The 16,107-nt window shown below is 38.0% G+C and overlaps 1 protein-coding gene across 3 annotated transcripts in view; it reads left to right on the forward strand.

The window, feature by feature from the left end:
* LOC136885771 (gastrula zinc finger protein XlCGF57.1-like) overlaps nucleotides 1–16,107 on the forward strand; it is a 712,640-nt gene that overhangs the window by 679,185 nt on the left and 17,348 nt on the right. For all 3 annotated transcript variants that reach the window (XM_068230206.1, XM_068230204.1, XM_068230207.1), the window contains one exon: nucleotides 6,467–6,628. In XM_068230206.1, the coding sequence (XP_068086307.1) occupies nucleotides 6,467–6,628 (162 nt within the window). The remainder of the gene's footprint in view (nucleotides 1–6,466; nucleotides 6,629–16,107) is intronic.

Here is a 16,107-nt window from a genome sequence, read left to right on the forward strand (position 1 = left end):
GCCTGGTGTGAAAATGGGAAACCACGGAAAACCATTTTCAGGGCTGCCGACAGTGGGGTTCGAACCTACTATCTCCCGAATACTGGCCGCATTTAAGCGACTGCAGCTACCGAGCTCGGTCTCTGCCCCAATTACTCCTCTTAGAATTCCAAATTTGATCCTTATATTATGACATCCCCTACTTTTAAAAACTCTGTTCAAGCTTATTTGTTGTTATTTGTTCAAGATTTATGATGTCATCCCACATCATCTCTCTACCAACACCCAAGTCTTCCAGCCTAAAGTGTGAAACACTATTTTAAAAAATCAGAAATCACCCAGAAAAGGCCGTGCTTCCTTCCTTTGAGTTTTTTCCACTTCTCATATCAAGTAATCCTCTTGTGGGTCCCGTACTCTGGGGACATACTCTACCTTGGGTGTTATCATTATTCACCCTCTCCTTTACATCCTTACTACAACTCCTAAATACCCTCAAAATACAAATCTTTATTTGTAGTACATTTCATATACTGTGGTTAAATGTGGGAGAGAACATTACTTTCTTAATTTTTTCACTAATAAAGACACCTACAAACCATATGAACAGATCTGTAACCACATTGATGTGATTAATAAATAATGTTATTTGCTTTACATCCCACTAACTACTTTTACGGTTTTTGGAGGTGCTGAGGTGCCAGAATTTAGTCCTGCGGGAGTTCTTTTATGTGCCAGTAGATCTACTGACACGAGGCCGACGTATTTGAGCACCGTAGAATACTACCGAACTGAGCCAGGATCGAACCTGTCAAGTTGGGACCAGAAGGCCAGCGCCTCAACCATCTGAGCCACTCAGTCCAGATATTATAATGTGATTACTGCAATTAAGATCTTTGCTTATATTAACACCATTGTACCTACAGTGGTCCCAGTGAGGTATTTTAATCCATTCAAGTCACAATTAATGGCCACATTATTGACTGTGGCATCAGATTTAATTTCTCCGCCCATGGTTTGAGTGTGTCTGTCATACAGAAACATGCATAATATAAAAACTAATGCAGATAATTCACTCGCATTCTGCATTCATGCCATGGAAGGTTATGACTTACTCATTCTTCATTCTTTGAGTGACTGCTGGCTGTGGTACAAATATTCCATTTGAAATCATTTCAAAAGGAGCGGATCCGTGTACTCTAAAAACATCACAATGTTGGATGGCGGGTGGACTGTACATTTTTCGTATTTCTGAAACATTACTCTATCCACGAAATGGATATAAATCAGGATTATTATCTTTTTTCTCCAATTTCCAATCACTACAGTTGTTTTGTGTCATCAACTGCATGCATTTGGAAGAACCTCACATGGCACGTCTACTCTCACTTTCTTCATATTCTGCTCACTTCAGTAATTTTCACTGTTGCTATCACTGTCCTCAAACTCGGATTCATTTTGTAAAATGTCATAATCACTGTCTAGAACAATGTCTCCAAGCGCTTTCATTCTCTCGTCATCATTGCCGCTAAGCCGATTCTACTGGATAATGAATACTGAAAACTGATGAAAATAAACTGTTATTCAACAATTCCAGTGTCACAATAAATACAAACAGAATTGTTATCAACAGTACATGCCTCTTGTTCCCTACAGTGTGTACTGTGAGAAATTATATTGCAAAGGAAATCTAATATATGAAGATAAGGGGGGCACTGAGTCATTGTGAGCTGAGCTCATTATTAGATTCATGAGCCAAGACACTGTGCATGACCACATATTGTCATATGATGTGAATGGGCTAATTCCATCAACACGGTGGAAATTAAAACTTGACTTTTTATGAACATAGAGTACCAAAATCTGCTGTTTATGTCACAGCTTTGTCTAGGTTTCTCTACATCTGCTCACAGTTCTAACAGTCCTACTATTACTCTGCAAAAGGCCTTACAGGTGAATCCAGTTCTTTACTCATATCATATATATGTCAGTCTCCGGATCCAAAGATAGCGGATTCAAACCCAGCAGAGGTAGTCGGAGTTTTGAAGGACAGAAAAAGTTCATTTGACACTTATGTCATACGATAATAATAAAAATAATGGTGTATGGCTTTTTGTATCGGGAGGTGTCCAAGGACTTTGGCTCACCAGGTGCAAGTCTTTTGATTTGACTACCGTATGCAAGCTGCACTTTGTGATGAGGATGAAATGATGATGAAGATGACACATGCACCCAATCACCGTGCCAGGGGAATTAACCAGTTATGGTTAAAATTCCCAACCCTGCCGGTAATCAAACTGGGACCCCTGTGACCAATGGTCAGCACGCTAACCATTTAGCCATGGAGCCGGTCATGTCATACGATGTTGGTATGTAAAAGATCTCTGGTGACACATTTGGTGTTTACCCAACAAAATTCATTAAGAAACTCATCCATAGACGCCCAAGAGCGATGTGGTTTTCTCTGTCATCAGATATGCTTAGAGTAAAAGCATTCGTTTCCTCCAGGTACAACCAGTGTTGGTTCCTGGTTATTGGCATACTTGTAAGTCCTCACCCAAATTTCTTAACATTTGTGGAATTTAAAGTAAAGAACATTCAGGAAAATACAAGTATCCAATAATGTAAACTATGTTTTAAATTTGTGCTCACTCTCGCCACTGCTGTGCCTGGGTGTATCACCATTTGCAGCGACAGCTAGGCAGTATTAAAATCACTATGTGCAGTTAGAACAACATCCAAAATGGTATGGGAGTGCCAAAGGATGTTAGATAAGCTGTGTGAACTTACTTCAGTTATCCTGTTATGGGTTCCTGGGCACACAGGAATCGGTGGAAATGAAGAAGCTGAAAAAATGGCAAAACAAGGCTCAAAAGATCCTTTCATAGGACCGGAGCCCTTCCTGGGAGCATCACTCCAAAGTGTGAAACTGGTAATATTCCAGTAGACAAACCAGTCTCACTTACACATTTGGAAGAGGTTAACCATGGCAAGGCAGGCACGTGAACTTATCGAAGGGCCCAGCCAAAGATGTAAAAAGGTCCAAATAAACTTGAATAGGACCAGAATACGAATGGTAGTTGGACTGTTGATGGGCCACAATACCTTACAGAGACACCTACACATCATGAAAATCAGTCAAGATCCGATGTGTAGAAGATGCAGTAGGGAGAAAGAGACTTCCGCGCATGTGTTGTGTCAGTGCGAGTCTCTTGCACGCATTAGACATTGATGTCTTGGCTCACACTTTGTGAACCTGGAAGACATCAGGAATGCCAACATCTGGACACTGGTATCCTTCATAGGAGCATTAGGGCTGGACTAAGCAAACCTGTTTAAGGGACACAAAGGGTCTTCATAGACCTACGAGTGGTGCAGGGCTCACCCATTCCTTATCTATCTACCTATCTATCCCCACTGCTATTGTCACCTCTCATGAGTATTCCCAAATTCCAGATCTTGCGAGCAATCGTGTTAATTTATAGAACCATAACAGCTAGCGGGAAGCAGGGGTAAGACAGTCTTGTAATGTACATTTGGAGACAAGGCTGTGAAATGCTATAGGTTCTGCACATTCGCTTTTGCTAGTTGTACTGGATGGTGTAGAAAATCCCTACACAGTCCGAAGAACTTTCACTGGCTATCGCCAGGGTACAGCACTTCTTAGAGACTTGCGTTTAATGTGTTTCCACAAAAGTGTAGGACAAAAACAAAAGTTTTTACTGTGTAAAAAATGGACATTTAATTCAGGAAGACAAAACCTAAAAAGTTGGGAATGTAAATTTATAATACAGAGCTTTTATCATTTGTAGTGATACATAGTTTTTTAAGGTTATCATTTTAGCTGAGGATCGTCTAAGTAAAAGACCGAAACTCTTACTACTGTAAAAATGAGATAGAATACATTCTATGTAAATTTGAAAGTGTTGTTTAGGCAGAAGCATCCTCATTTAAAATTAAAGCTACTGAGACTGGGAAATCAACATGGGAATTAAGAAAATCATAAATCAGGAGCCAATTTTTGTGCGATTGAGTGTATATACATAGTGAATTAAAAAATGTGTCATGTGCCATTGGCCTGTAGAAGATAATCGTAATAATTGTAGAAGATAATCACCAGGAAACATTTATTGAGGTTAAGTTGTTAAAAATCCTGGTAACAGAGCCGATGATAACAAGTAAAGCTGAAAGATGTTTTGCTACTTTAAAGTGCATGGAAACCTTCTTACGTTCTACGATGGAAGAGAAACGTCTGAGAATGTTATCAGTGCTGTCAGTGGAAACGAATCTTGTGAGAAACTTGCAGAATTTCATTGAAAAAGTTAATGGATAAATTTGCCAGCATAAGGGACTGTAGAATGGACTTAGTTTGTTGCCATGTGGTCGAAATGGTGAAATGGAGAGTGTCAATGACTAATTGAAGGTTAAGTGTGCTCTTCTGTTTATGTGCGTATTTGTGTACCTGGAAAAGAGACAGAAAGAGAGAAGAGTACGGAAAAGAGAAATGTTGCACATCCATTTGAATAGAGCATGAGCTGCCATTGGTTGCAATACATTTCAATAATTTGACTCTTCTGTGCCTGCATTATAAACAAGCTGATGGCCCTCTTGGCATGGTACAGTCTTCTTGTTGAAGTAATAAAGATATCATAATTCTGCTTGCATGTCTTTTTAGACAAAAGTTCTAGCTTCTAGAATGTATATGAATATATTTTAATTTGCCAATTATTATGCTTATTGGAAGTCTTCAAATGTAGGAATCTTTTTGCAAATGGAATTTATATGTAAACCTTTTCCCATAAATGTTTGGGAAGGATGAGCAGGGAAAGAGTGTTTTTAGTGGTCTTTGGCAATGTAATGAACTAATGAGAACCTACCCAGTGAAATGTTAGCTTTAAACAAAACTTCTGATCTTTTGATTATAAGATTTGTTCTACTGTTTGGGAGCTCTCGTAAAATATATCACTGGAAATCCCTTATTATATGTCACATTCGTGTTGCATCTCTTTGCAGACAGACAGGAAGGTGGTGTATCAGTCTTGAGTTTGCAGTGATTGCTGGAATGTCTGGAGATGTGCACAAATGTGATATTTTGGGATATTTTAGCAGAATTTGATGATTCTAAACTATCGAAGCAATGTGGATGAAATCACTGGGGCAGAAATTGTTACAAATGAAAATGGTGGTACTAATTGCAACTAATTGCAGGTGTGATATGGGACTCTACTTTTAAGCGTACCGTATCAGAAGAAAGCTGATTTACTATGTTACTTTGAAAATTGCTTTTATTTGACCCACATAATAATAATATATCATGTATTGAAGTAGGTTTCTTGGAAATTTGATCAGAATCAGGTATTGGACCACGTTTGTATTCGGGAGGTAGTGGCCTCAACCTCCACTGTTGGCAGCCTCATTTTCACACCAGGCAAATGCTGAGGCTGTACCTTAATTAAGGTGATGATCAATTCCTTCCTATCCCATCATCGCCATAAGACCTGTGTCAGTGAAACGTAAAACAAGTTGTAAAAAGAAAAAAAATGTAAGAATCAGGATTTGTTCTGGCTGATTTGGATGATTTCTGACAAGAGAGCAGTGTTATGAAAATTTTGCAAACTTTGGGCTAGGAAGACTTGGAACTAAGGAAACAAGCTGCTCAACTAAGTGGAAAGTTTCAGTTTGTCGGTAGAGAGATGGTGTGGAATGGCATTAGTAGACAAATAACCTTGACTGGAGCTTTTAAATAAAGGGAAGTTTTGGAGATTAAGTTGAGACTGAAGAGGATAAATTGGGGCAATTATTTGTTTATAGGAAGAGGAGTTAGTGATTTTAATAATTTACCAAGGGAGATGATGGATCAATTTCCAACTTTTTTGAAATCGTTTAACAACTGATAGGAAATTGGCCACCTGCGAACAGCCCTAAATGGAGATCAGTGATGATTGATACTTAATATTTGGTGTCATAAGAACAAAAATTGACTTTCAATAACCTATTGTATTTAACAGTCGTTCAAAACCTGAGATGTTCTTTGGTCTGCTTCTAAACTATCTCTTTTACAGATGCACGCAGTCCCAAAAACATGAAGTACAAATAAGGTGAATGTGCCATATAGATTCCAATAATACTTTGTCTTGACAGCTGCATTTTAAAATAATGAATCTTCAAATCCCCTTTCTTCCTGGTTAGCAGCTGCCATTTAAACCTCCTTCAATTGGGAGCAGTTAACTAATCTGCAAAAAATATAAAATCATTCTGTGAGGATCAAAACATATTAGTTATAAAATGACTTTCCGATCTTCATACAGTTCAATTCTGAAATTATTTAATTTCCTATGTTTTCTGGGAGCATACATAACATAAAACAAGAATACTTTCACTGCATCGTGGTTACATGCCTGTTTTGACTATTATACATTTTGTTTCTCCACTAACATTTTGTTTGTAATGATGCTCTTCAAATATTGACTTGCAAATTTTCCTTTCACAGGAGACTGCACATGAATTAGTAACAGAGGATGAGATGGCTTCACCACCGGAGAGCGAGAAAAATCTGACACCAATAACGGAGGTGATTATAAAAGAAGAACCATGGGATCCAACTTTGGATAACCCCCACACAATCACCAAGAAGGAAGAAAATGATATGGAGGTCAGTTGTACTCTCTATACTTAATTTTCAAACCAGTATTGCCATGAATACCAACAATGAAATTCAGAGAATTTTTCTGGATTCATGTTGGAATGGGTAAACTGTGCTGTATTTGAATGTAATTAGAGGGTACTCTTAAAATAACCTATCATTATGGCAAATGAGGGTCCAGATTGTCTAGAACAGCATTTCTTTTCCGGCGAGACTCATAAGAGCTTCTTCCAGATCGTAAGTAGGATTGCACATAGGGCAAGGGATTATATGCTAACATCGATGGCCCAGAGTGTGTTTTTGTTTAGTTTTGTTATAGTGGAAGCCATTTCTTTTCAGTCCACCAGTCATCAGCGCTCTGCATTTAGGACTGTCGCCCAGATGGAACATTCCCTATCAGTTGTTTACCTAGTGTTTTCTTAAATAATTTCAAATTGGAAATTGGAAATTTATTGAACATTATGCTTGATAATTTATTCCAATCCCTCCTCTTCTTATAAATGATTATTTTCTCCAATTCCTCCTCCTAAATTCCAACTTTATCTTTCTTTATATTGTGATATTTCCTACTTTTAATAATAGCACTCAAATATTCATCTTGTAATGCCATGTTTCTACTCACAGCTTGGAACATACCACTTATTGCAAGAAATCAGCTTCATTCCCTGTATCAAGTCTTGTTTAAATTAATCAATAAAAGTAAACTTCCACCTTTTTGATACTATGTATTTGTTTTAAGAAAATTTATTATTTGTAGAACATATTTCATTCCTTAGGTGCATTATCAATGACATAACATTGTTTAAGTGAAATTACAAAGAATTTTCTTCTTCTCAAAAAACCATCTTAAAATAGTACCTTTGTTATGCTTAAAACAGAACTAATTTAACTCTTATACGCTCTATCGGCTCGGGTGGTATTGCTTAAAACACTCAGTGTGCCGATCTATCGGATGGCTGTATAAGTACCTTAATGGACCCCCAGATGTCAGGAAAAGACATCAATAGTAGCTTTTGGATTTAGTTTACACTTTTCTCGAGAGATAGAGACACTAAGCTCACCTGTTTGGAACAAATGAAGTTATCAAACCGCGTATGTTCACCGCATGGCGAGTTGAAGTGTGCTGCTTGCGAGTACAGTCTCATTTAAGCTTCAAAATACGTGTTTTCCTTCGTTTTATTGTTTCCATTTTAATAATAGATTATTGTTAATTATATTTTGTTTATATTCTACATTTATCGGTGTTCTCAAGGGAATTTTAGTTTAACATTTCGTGTTATTAGATTTTCGTGCCACGAGTAGGCCTAATTTTTACATGGCTGGGCCAAGTTCTAGGCTAAATAATTCCGATGTTTTGGATTATTTAGATGCTTTAGACGATGACGGTGACGTTATAGCCGATATTGATTCGTATTTCAGTCCGACTCATTGGCTGAATGATCAGCATTGAGGTCTTCGGTTCAGAGGGCCCGGGTTTGATTCGCGGCCAGGTCGGGTATTTTAATCGCCATTGATTAATTCTTCTGACCCGGGGCCTGTGTGTTTGTGTTTGTCCCAACACTTTCTTCTTCATATTCAGACAACACACTGCACTACAATCTACCACGGTAAGACGCGATAGTGATTACCACCCCCTCATATAGGGTTGGCGTCAGCAAGGGCATCCGACCATAAAAAAAAAAAGCCAAATCCACATGTGCGACACAGTTCGCACCCGCGACCCCACAGGTGTGGGAAAAGCTGTACATAAAGAAGAAGTGATTCTGATTTTACAGGTACTGATGATAGGAGAATGTTTTCTAAAACACAAATGCTGACTCCGGAAGGTACGTGTACAGTTCTTTGCATCAGGTGCTATAACTCATGACTAAATAAGAATACAAAAAACAAAATTATATCATGTTATACAGAATTAAATGCTCTTAATTTCAGAATGACTAAACAACAATATCACTAATGAACATATTACTTTTTTAGTATTTAAAAACCAATTTTTATTTTTTGTAATATATTTTCAAATTTCAAAATTTATTTTGTAGTAAAATAAGCCATGAACAATTTTGGGATATTTTTTTCCTAAAACGATATTAAATAGTGTACTACTGTGATTTTTTTCAATTTTGTAACTGGGGATTTCTTTATACGGCAATTTTTTTCATTTTAACATGCATAATCATGAAAAATGGCCTGAGTGTTTTGGGCTTGACTGGTGAAAATGGCCTGAGAGCAAAAGGGTTAAAGAGATAAAAATAAATAAAATATGCTGGGAGGGTTGAATGAGGCAGTAAAATGGGAAGGAAAGATGGATCTACTTATGTCTAAATAATTTAAAACAATTTCCTATTCACTTAAATACACTAGTGTCCAAAATTTAGGGGTAAGTTACGAGTAAGGAGGGCAACAGGAAATAGACTGCAAATCGCACGACATATGCATCCACCAACCTTACATGTTCGCTCTGTATAGGAAAGGAGTGTTCTCTGCTTTGACTAGCAGTGTAACCGCAAGGTAAACTCAGCCAGTGCCTGCGCCCCATATTCCCTGAGTGGTGTTTGCTTCGTTATAGTGTGCGGAGTGTAGCCTCGTGGTGAATGTGACACAACAACGCCATTTGGACTATGAGCCCTTATTGCAGTGCTCATTTAATTCATCAGTCATTTATTTGGATGTACAGTGAATATTTCATTTTTATTAAGTACTAGTAACTGGCAGGGAATGTCTACATTCAGCAGCAGATGTCGTAATTTCTGCAGGGAGCTTGAAGCTCGGGTTTGTTTGCTCGCCAGCTAATTTTAGAAGGAGGAATTTTGACATGACATACAGAAAGCAGAACAAGGGAACAATAGAACTCCAACGGACATACCAACAGACAACATTTTGGAGGCCCAGCGAGAGGCTACATGAGCTGCAAATACTCGTTTGAAGTAAGAGTCAGGTACGTGATGTGTTGAGCCAATGAAATAATAGAGCCACAGTTGATATGGCTAGGCATTGGTCTATGGAAGTGATGGCCCCGATCGAGGATACAGTGGCATCTTAGAGGACGAATTAATAAAAACAATGACCACGTCAGCTAGCTACCCTATTATTTGGTGTGATTCTGTGCAAGTAACATCACGAGAAGAAGTTTTCATTTACGCAAATGGTCGTATGGGGACTTGTAAATTTTGTTGGAAAACGCCCAGCCTGCATTTAATCTATTCAAGTTTTCTAATTCTGGGAGAATGGCATTTAACTTTCAATTTCTGAAGGGAGAGAATAGTTTCATTTAATTATTTTGAATACATAGTAGCCTGCCTGTGTAAATAGTACCCTGAGGGCATGAACTTTACAATTTCCAGTCCAGCTTTTAAATGGGAAATATTTGACCTAGTTACGGGATTAGATAAGAGAAGTTGTTCCGCGACTGAATGGGAACTGGTTTCATGGTCAGTGGAAATTACCCCAGCTGTAGTATTCTAGCAACTGGCTGGTTTTCTCTTGATGTAGTTTCTACATCATGAACAAGGGAATGTTTAAGATGACATCCAGAAGCGGGAGCAGCGACGGAAAATACAACATCACTTTTCGCCGCCAGAATGGAGACCAAAGGACTGATCCAAGTCTTTTCTGAAGGCATCAACATCATCGATATGGCTGGCTAAAACACGATGGGGGCCTGCTGTCTTGAAAGGCTGGCAGCGATAAGTCAACGAAATAGATGAGTATAGAATTTTCAATGTAATTCTATGAGTGTGAACGTGTGTTAATTTTGCAAAAGGGGATAGGTTATTTTTAATGTATAATTACAGTAAATTTTGCTTTGTTTGGAATGACAGCATCCTATTTAAAGTAAATGTTAGAAGTTTGTTAATGTAAATATAATTGTAACATAAATGTGGACCGTTTGTATAAGGGTGGAGCTTGCTTTCTTACATTTTATTGTGATTTATTTAGCTGAGTGGTTAGCGTCATTTCTTTTACGAGCCAGTTTCTTATTTTAGCCTCATATATTTTTTTATTTGTTTGGTTTGATATTTGAGATGTAGTGTACGTCTCTGGGCTTAACTGTAAATGTAAATAAGGATTCAAATTAAAGTCAGGAAGGACTAGCTTAAAGTATTATTAATGGGAGCTCAAAGTGTACGGAAACATGTCGTCACGTTTTCTGGGATAAATTCATGATGTGTGAATGAGAGTGTTTGAGACAGTGGAGTTTGGATCCACAAATTTGATAGCATCATCGTTACGACTATTTTGTATATCAAGATTGTAAATTAGTAATTGATTCACGAGTTCCACGAACGCAGTTTCATATTTCGAGTTCCTAATATTAGAATAAATTTTCTGTAAAATTTATTAATGTTTTATTATTATTATTATTATCTATGGGAGTTTCTCGAGTTGTAGGATAGAGATATTTCAACTTTCTAATGTTCAGAAATGATCGATTGTCAATGTGGCAATTTCTTAGTGTCAGTTTATCATATTTATTACAGAGTTGGCCTCTTTATTATTCATGTTTAACTTTGAGCGTGAGTGCTTGGATTTGTGACCAGCGTGGTCTTGTTTCTTTTCATGCAAGCGTATGTTAGATGACGTCATTTTATATACTTTTCCAGATTCGGCAATTTTAGGACATGAAATATTATTTAGTGTGATTTGAGTAAAGAGGATGCGTTCCTCATCTGACTTGCCTTGGGTAGACTGTTGAGCAGCATGTTTGCTGCATTGTTTAGCAGATGTGAATTTCTGCTTTGAGTCATTCCGCTGTGTGTTGGTGAGGGTGATATGTTTGTCTACCGAGGAGAGTTTTATTTGCGCGGCCTACACTTCGTGAAGATTTTATTGGGTTTTGTCCATGTCACAACGTGTTGCCGTAGACATTGTTTTTTATCGCAACGTTTAGTTTGGATTTTCTTTCAGGATCTGACTGCGCTGAGGAATATTGTGTGTCATGTAATCTTTTCCAGGATGCAATGTTGAATTATGTGGTTAAAGCCTACTCTGTTATTTTTTTAAATATTTGTGTCATATTATTTATTTCAGGAACCTGTGTTGAATAGGAAGCGTTGCTTAAAGTGTAATTTGTTTCTTTATATTTTCTATCGAGGCTTTGAGCGAATGAGAGTTACATGAAGACCGCATGCTTTTATTGGTGAGCCCTGGAAAATATGACATGTTTTTGTTTCTTTGAATTTGTATATTTGCCATTTATGTGTTTTTTTATTTTGCGTGGTTCCAAAACACATTGTTTGTTGTGCTCACGAGATTGCTCATGATTTGGGGTGTATATATTTGTGTGTAGCATGTTTTACCACTCAACCTATTATATTTTGTACAGTTAGTTTAGTTTTGGTCTCCCCTTTTTGCACATTAAATCACGCCTTTCATTAAGGTTAGGGACCCCCCACTGCAATGTCAAGTGTGCAGGAAAGGGGAGCATACTCATCTACAGTTCAAAGTGTTGACAAAAAGTAAAGCCAGGAGCATGGTGCTAGCATGCAAGCCCAAGGTGTAAAATTAATGAAACTTCAAGATTTGATTTGATACAATGTTGAATTATGTGTTGAAAGTTAAAGCCTACTCGGTTATTTTTTTTAATCTTTGTGTCATGTTATTTATTTCAGGGACCTATGTGTCAGCATACATTGTACATTTGTAATATATATTTTGTTTGATTCTCAAGATGGACTTTATTAAGCTGAAAGAAAAATTGTGTCATGTAAAAATTTGTATCATTTGATACTTTTTGCTTTTTTTTCTTCATACTTTCTTGTTTATTTTAATAAACAGATTTCCTCCAAAAACTGAATTCATGCTTTGTCTTGCTTTATTTGTAGTTTTTTTGTTGACCTCACTGTGTCCATATTTAGTTGTATGTACCCCATCAAATCCAGGGTGTATGTAATTTTAGGGCAATTTTTTATCATAGTTCGAACTGAGCACCCCTTGGACTGGCTAACTAGTCTGGGGCAAATTACCTTGATGGTAGAAACGGGGACATTATGCACCTACCAACCTTACATGTTCACTCTGTATAGAAAGGAGTGTTCCCTGCTTTGACTAGTAGCGTAACTGCAAGGTAAAAACAGTAAGTTCCTGCTCCCCATATTCCCTCAGTCGTGTTTGCCCTATTATAGTGTGTGCAGTGTAGCCTCGTGGTGAACACGATAACGTATGGACCCTGTTTTGCAGGCTAGAATACTCGGCCGCCTGGAAGCAGGCCAGACACAGACCGAAGTCACCGTATCCTTGAATGTACCACAAAGTGTCATTTCCAGGCTTTGGAGACGATATTGGGACACAGGAGATGTTAGTCATAGGCCAGTACCAGGTCGACCAAGCGTAACCACCCCACAGCAGGACCAATATCTGGCCTTATCCGTCCGACGAAATTGGAGTGCACCTTCAAGACAGTTGTCGGCAGAGCTTGCAGCCATCTCAGGGGTTGCTGTTTTTCGTCAAACTGTTTACCGGAGGCTCAGAACAGCAGGGCTGTATGCCTGACATCCAGCGGTGTGCGCCCTGCTCACTCCAGCACAGAGACTGTGGAGCCGTCAACATCGAAACTGGACCATGAATGAATGGAGGCATGTGCTCTTCACAGATGAATGCCACTTCAGTCTGCAGACCGATTCCCATCGCACAATAATCTGGAGAGAACCGGGTAGCTGATACAACCACAGGAACATTGTGGAACAGGGCCAATATGGTGGTGGTGGCATCATAGTGTGGAGTGGCATCATGTTGAATGGCCATACGGACCTGCACATCTTAATGGGTGGTCCGAAGAACAATGTTAATGCTCGGAGATACAAGGATGAGGTACTGATACCACATGTTCGACTCTTCAGAGGTGCGGTTGGTCCAGACTTCCTCTTAATGGACGATAATGCCCGACCGCATCGCGCTGCTTTGGTGGATGAATTTCTGGCTGGGGAAGACATTCATCGCATGAACTGGCCAGTAAGGTCTGCAGATCTGAATCCTATGGAACATGCCTGGGATGCATTGGGGAGGCGAATTGCATCCCGTCAGCCTCCACCAAGGACCCTCCAAGACCTTCACAATGCCCTTTTGGAGGAATGGGATCGACTGCCACAAAGTTCTTTGACCATCTGGTAGAGAGCATGCCACATCACTGTGAAGGATGTGTGGTCATTAGAGATAACTATACACCCTATTAACAACATATTTTGTTGTGGAAGACATTGCCAAGTTTTGTTAGTTGATGTCAACTTTCTGAATTTTCTGACACTGTTTTTTTGGACAAGTTGTGTGACATATGGTGTGTAATTCAGCTTCCGTTTGTTCAGCAATCCGTCTGACATTCCTATCAGGCGGTATGGCCTTGTTTAGTGATTATGTTTAACTTTTGGACACTGGTGTAGATGTTAAAAATTTTTTAGTATATAGCACTTTTGTTCATATGTACTGTGTGTATTTTTCGTAATTGTTCATTTTTATTTAAAAAAAATTGAAAAGGGCTTTTCATGTCAGTGTTATGTCTTAGTTGAAAAAATTGTTCTCCTCAGTTGCCCTTCTTTTCCAAAGTGAGTGTTGTCTTTTGATTTAACTTGGTCAAATTTGGCCTCTTGGATTTTTGTTTTTTGAGGGACCCTCTGAAGCTGATTACTGTCTTATTGATGTTATACGTGAAATTTCACTAGACAGAAAGCCACAACAGCTGTTGCTAGACCCCTCAAAAGACACAGGAGGTTGATGATTTTTCAAGACTTTCGGAAAGCTTTTCTGTAACATCAATATGATGGCCGTCAGCTTCAGAGGATCGCTTAATAAACAAAAAAAAACCAAGAGGCCCAATATCACCAAATTAAATCAAGCAACAACTCTGACTTTGAAAATGAAGGGCAGCTGAAGAGAACAGTTTTCTTTCAATTAAGACAAAATGCTAAACGCAAAATCTCTTTTCAAAAATGAACAACTAAAAAAAGCGTACGTAACACATATGAACAGAAGTGCGATATACTAACAATTTTTCAGCATCTATTTAAGTGAATAGGAAACTGTTTTAAATTAAGTTAGACATAAGTAGATCCATCCTCCCTTCCCACTTCACAGTACCATTCAACCCTCCTTACCTATTTTTGAATCTTTTTAAATTAGTTTTGTTTTTTAAGCATGACAAAGGTACTATTTTAACGTTTCTGTTTAGAAGAAGAACATTCTATGTATTTCACCTAAGCAGTGTCATGTAGTTGAAGATATTCCTAACATGTTCTACAAATAATTAATTTGCTTAAAACAAATATATACAGGTAGTATCAAACAGGTTGAAGTTTACTTGTATTGATTTAACGTACATACCACTTAGTTGAGCAGCTTGTCTCCTTTCTCCCAATGAATAAATGAAAACAACACTATAATTCAATCCCGTAAAGGCTGACCTTGTCAGCAGTTTAAAAACCCTCTGCATATAGCTATACTCTAAAAACACTATACACAGGCAGATGAGAAAGCTGTTGGAAGTTAGGTAGTAATTGGTTGTGTGCAACGTTGCAGACGATTGGCTGTTAATGCTTTACTATGAAATGTAAGAAAATCTATAATGAACCCATACACTTACTCCATTTGAGTTCTGTCTTTGTAGATGGATGAAAAGCTCAGTCTGCAGAGAAAAGGTAATCATATGAGACAAATTGTCTGCTTCTGCCATCATAAGAGATATCCAAGGCAACATTCGATGAACTATACATACTATTTATTGCCTAGAGTGCTAAATCATATATTGAAGTTGCTGGTAGGATTTTTGAATATTTACTGTGAACTGTTTAAATGACGTGGGTTTGTGGATTATTAAATGCATCAATAAATTATTTGTGTTAAATTGCTGCACGTTATATAAACATTTTGCATAAATATGTCATCTAAGATGACATGATGTAGGTTTTTATATCAATCAATACAGTCAAACCTTGATAGAACAATATCCAGGGGACCTTAAAATTAATATTGTTATAGCAGGGTTATTGTTATAATGAGATTTTGTTAAATAGTGGCCACTACTGTACCAAAAAGTGACGAAAAAGATAATTAAAATACAATTAATGAAACACGTTTCGTTCACTCCATTTACATTTAGATTGTTTTTCTCCTTTACATTTTTCTCCTCTAAAGGCCATCTTCTTCTCTGGCATCAGCTGGTAAAACGATCCCGTCTGAACTTCTCCAGAAGTTTTCACATGGTGTTTTCCCGCCAACATTCTGCATCACCTAAAGCTGCGGAATTTTTTTACCTGAAATCATTTTTAAAATGATCCCATGCCACTCCTTAAACCTACGCAGCCATCCGTTACGTGCCTGAAAGTTAGAATCGCCAAGCAGCTTAGCGAATTCCAAGGCTTTTTGACATATCAAGGGGCCATTAATTAGGATTCCTGTGCACCACAGCAGTGTAGCACTGTCCACATTGTCAGCAGCAGCTGTCTTCATTCCTTTTCTTGAAGGTTTAAACTTGCCACCTAGAAAATTTCCTTCAATTTTTT

This window comes from Anabrus simplex, chromosome 14 (genome assembly GCF_040414725.1).
Source record: "Anabrus simplex isolate iqAnaSimp1 chromosome 14, ASM4041472v1, whole genome shotgun sequence".
NCBI classification, from domain to species: domain Eukaryota; kingdom Metazoa; phylum Arthropoda; class Insecta; order Orthoptera; family Tettigoniidae; genus Anabrus; species Anabrus simplex.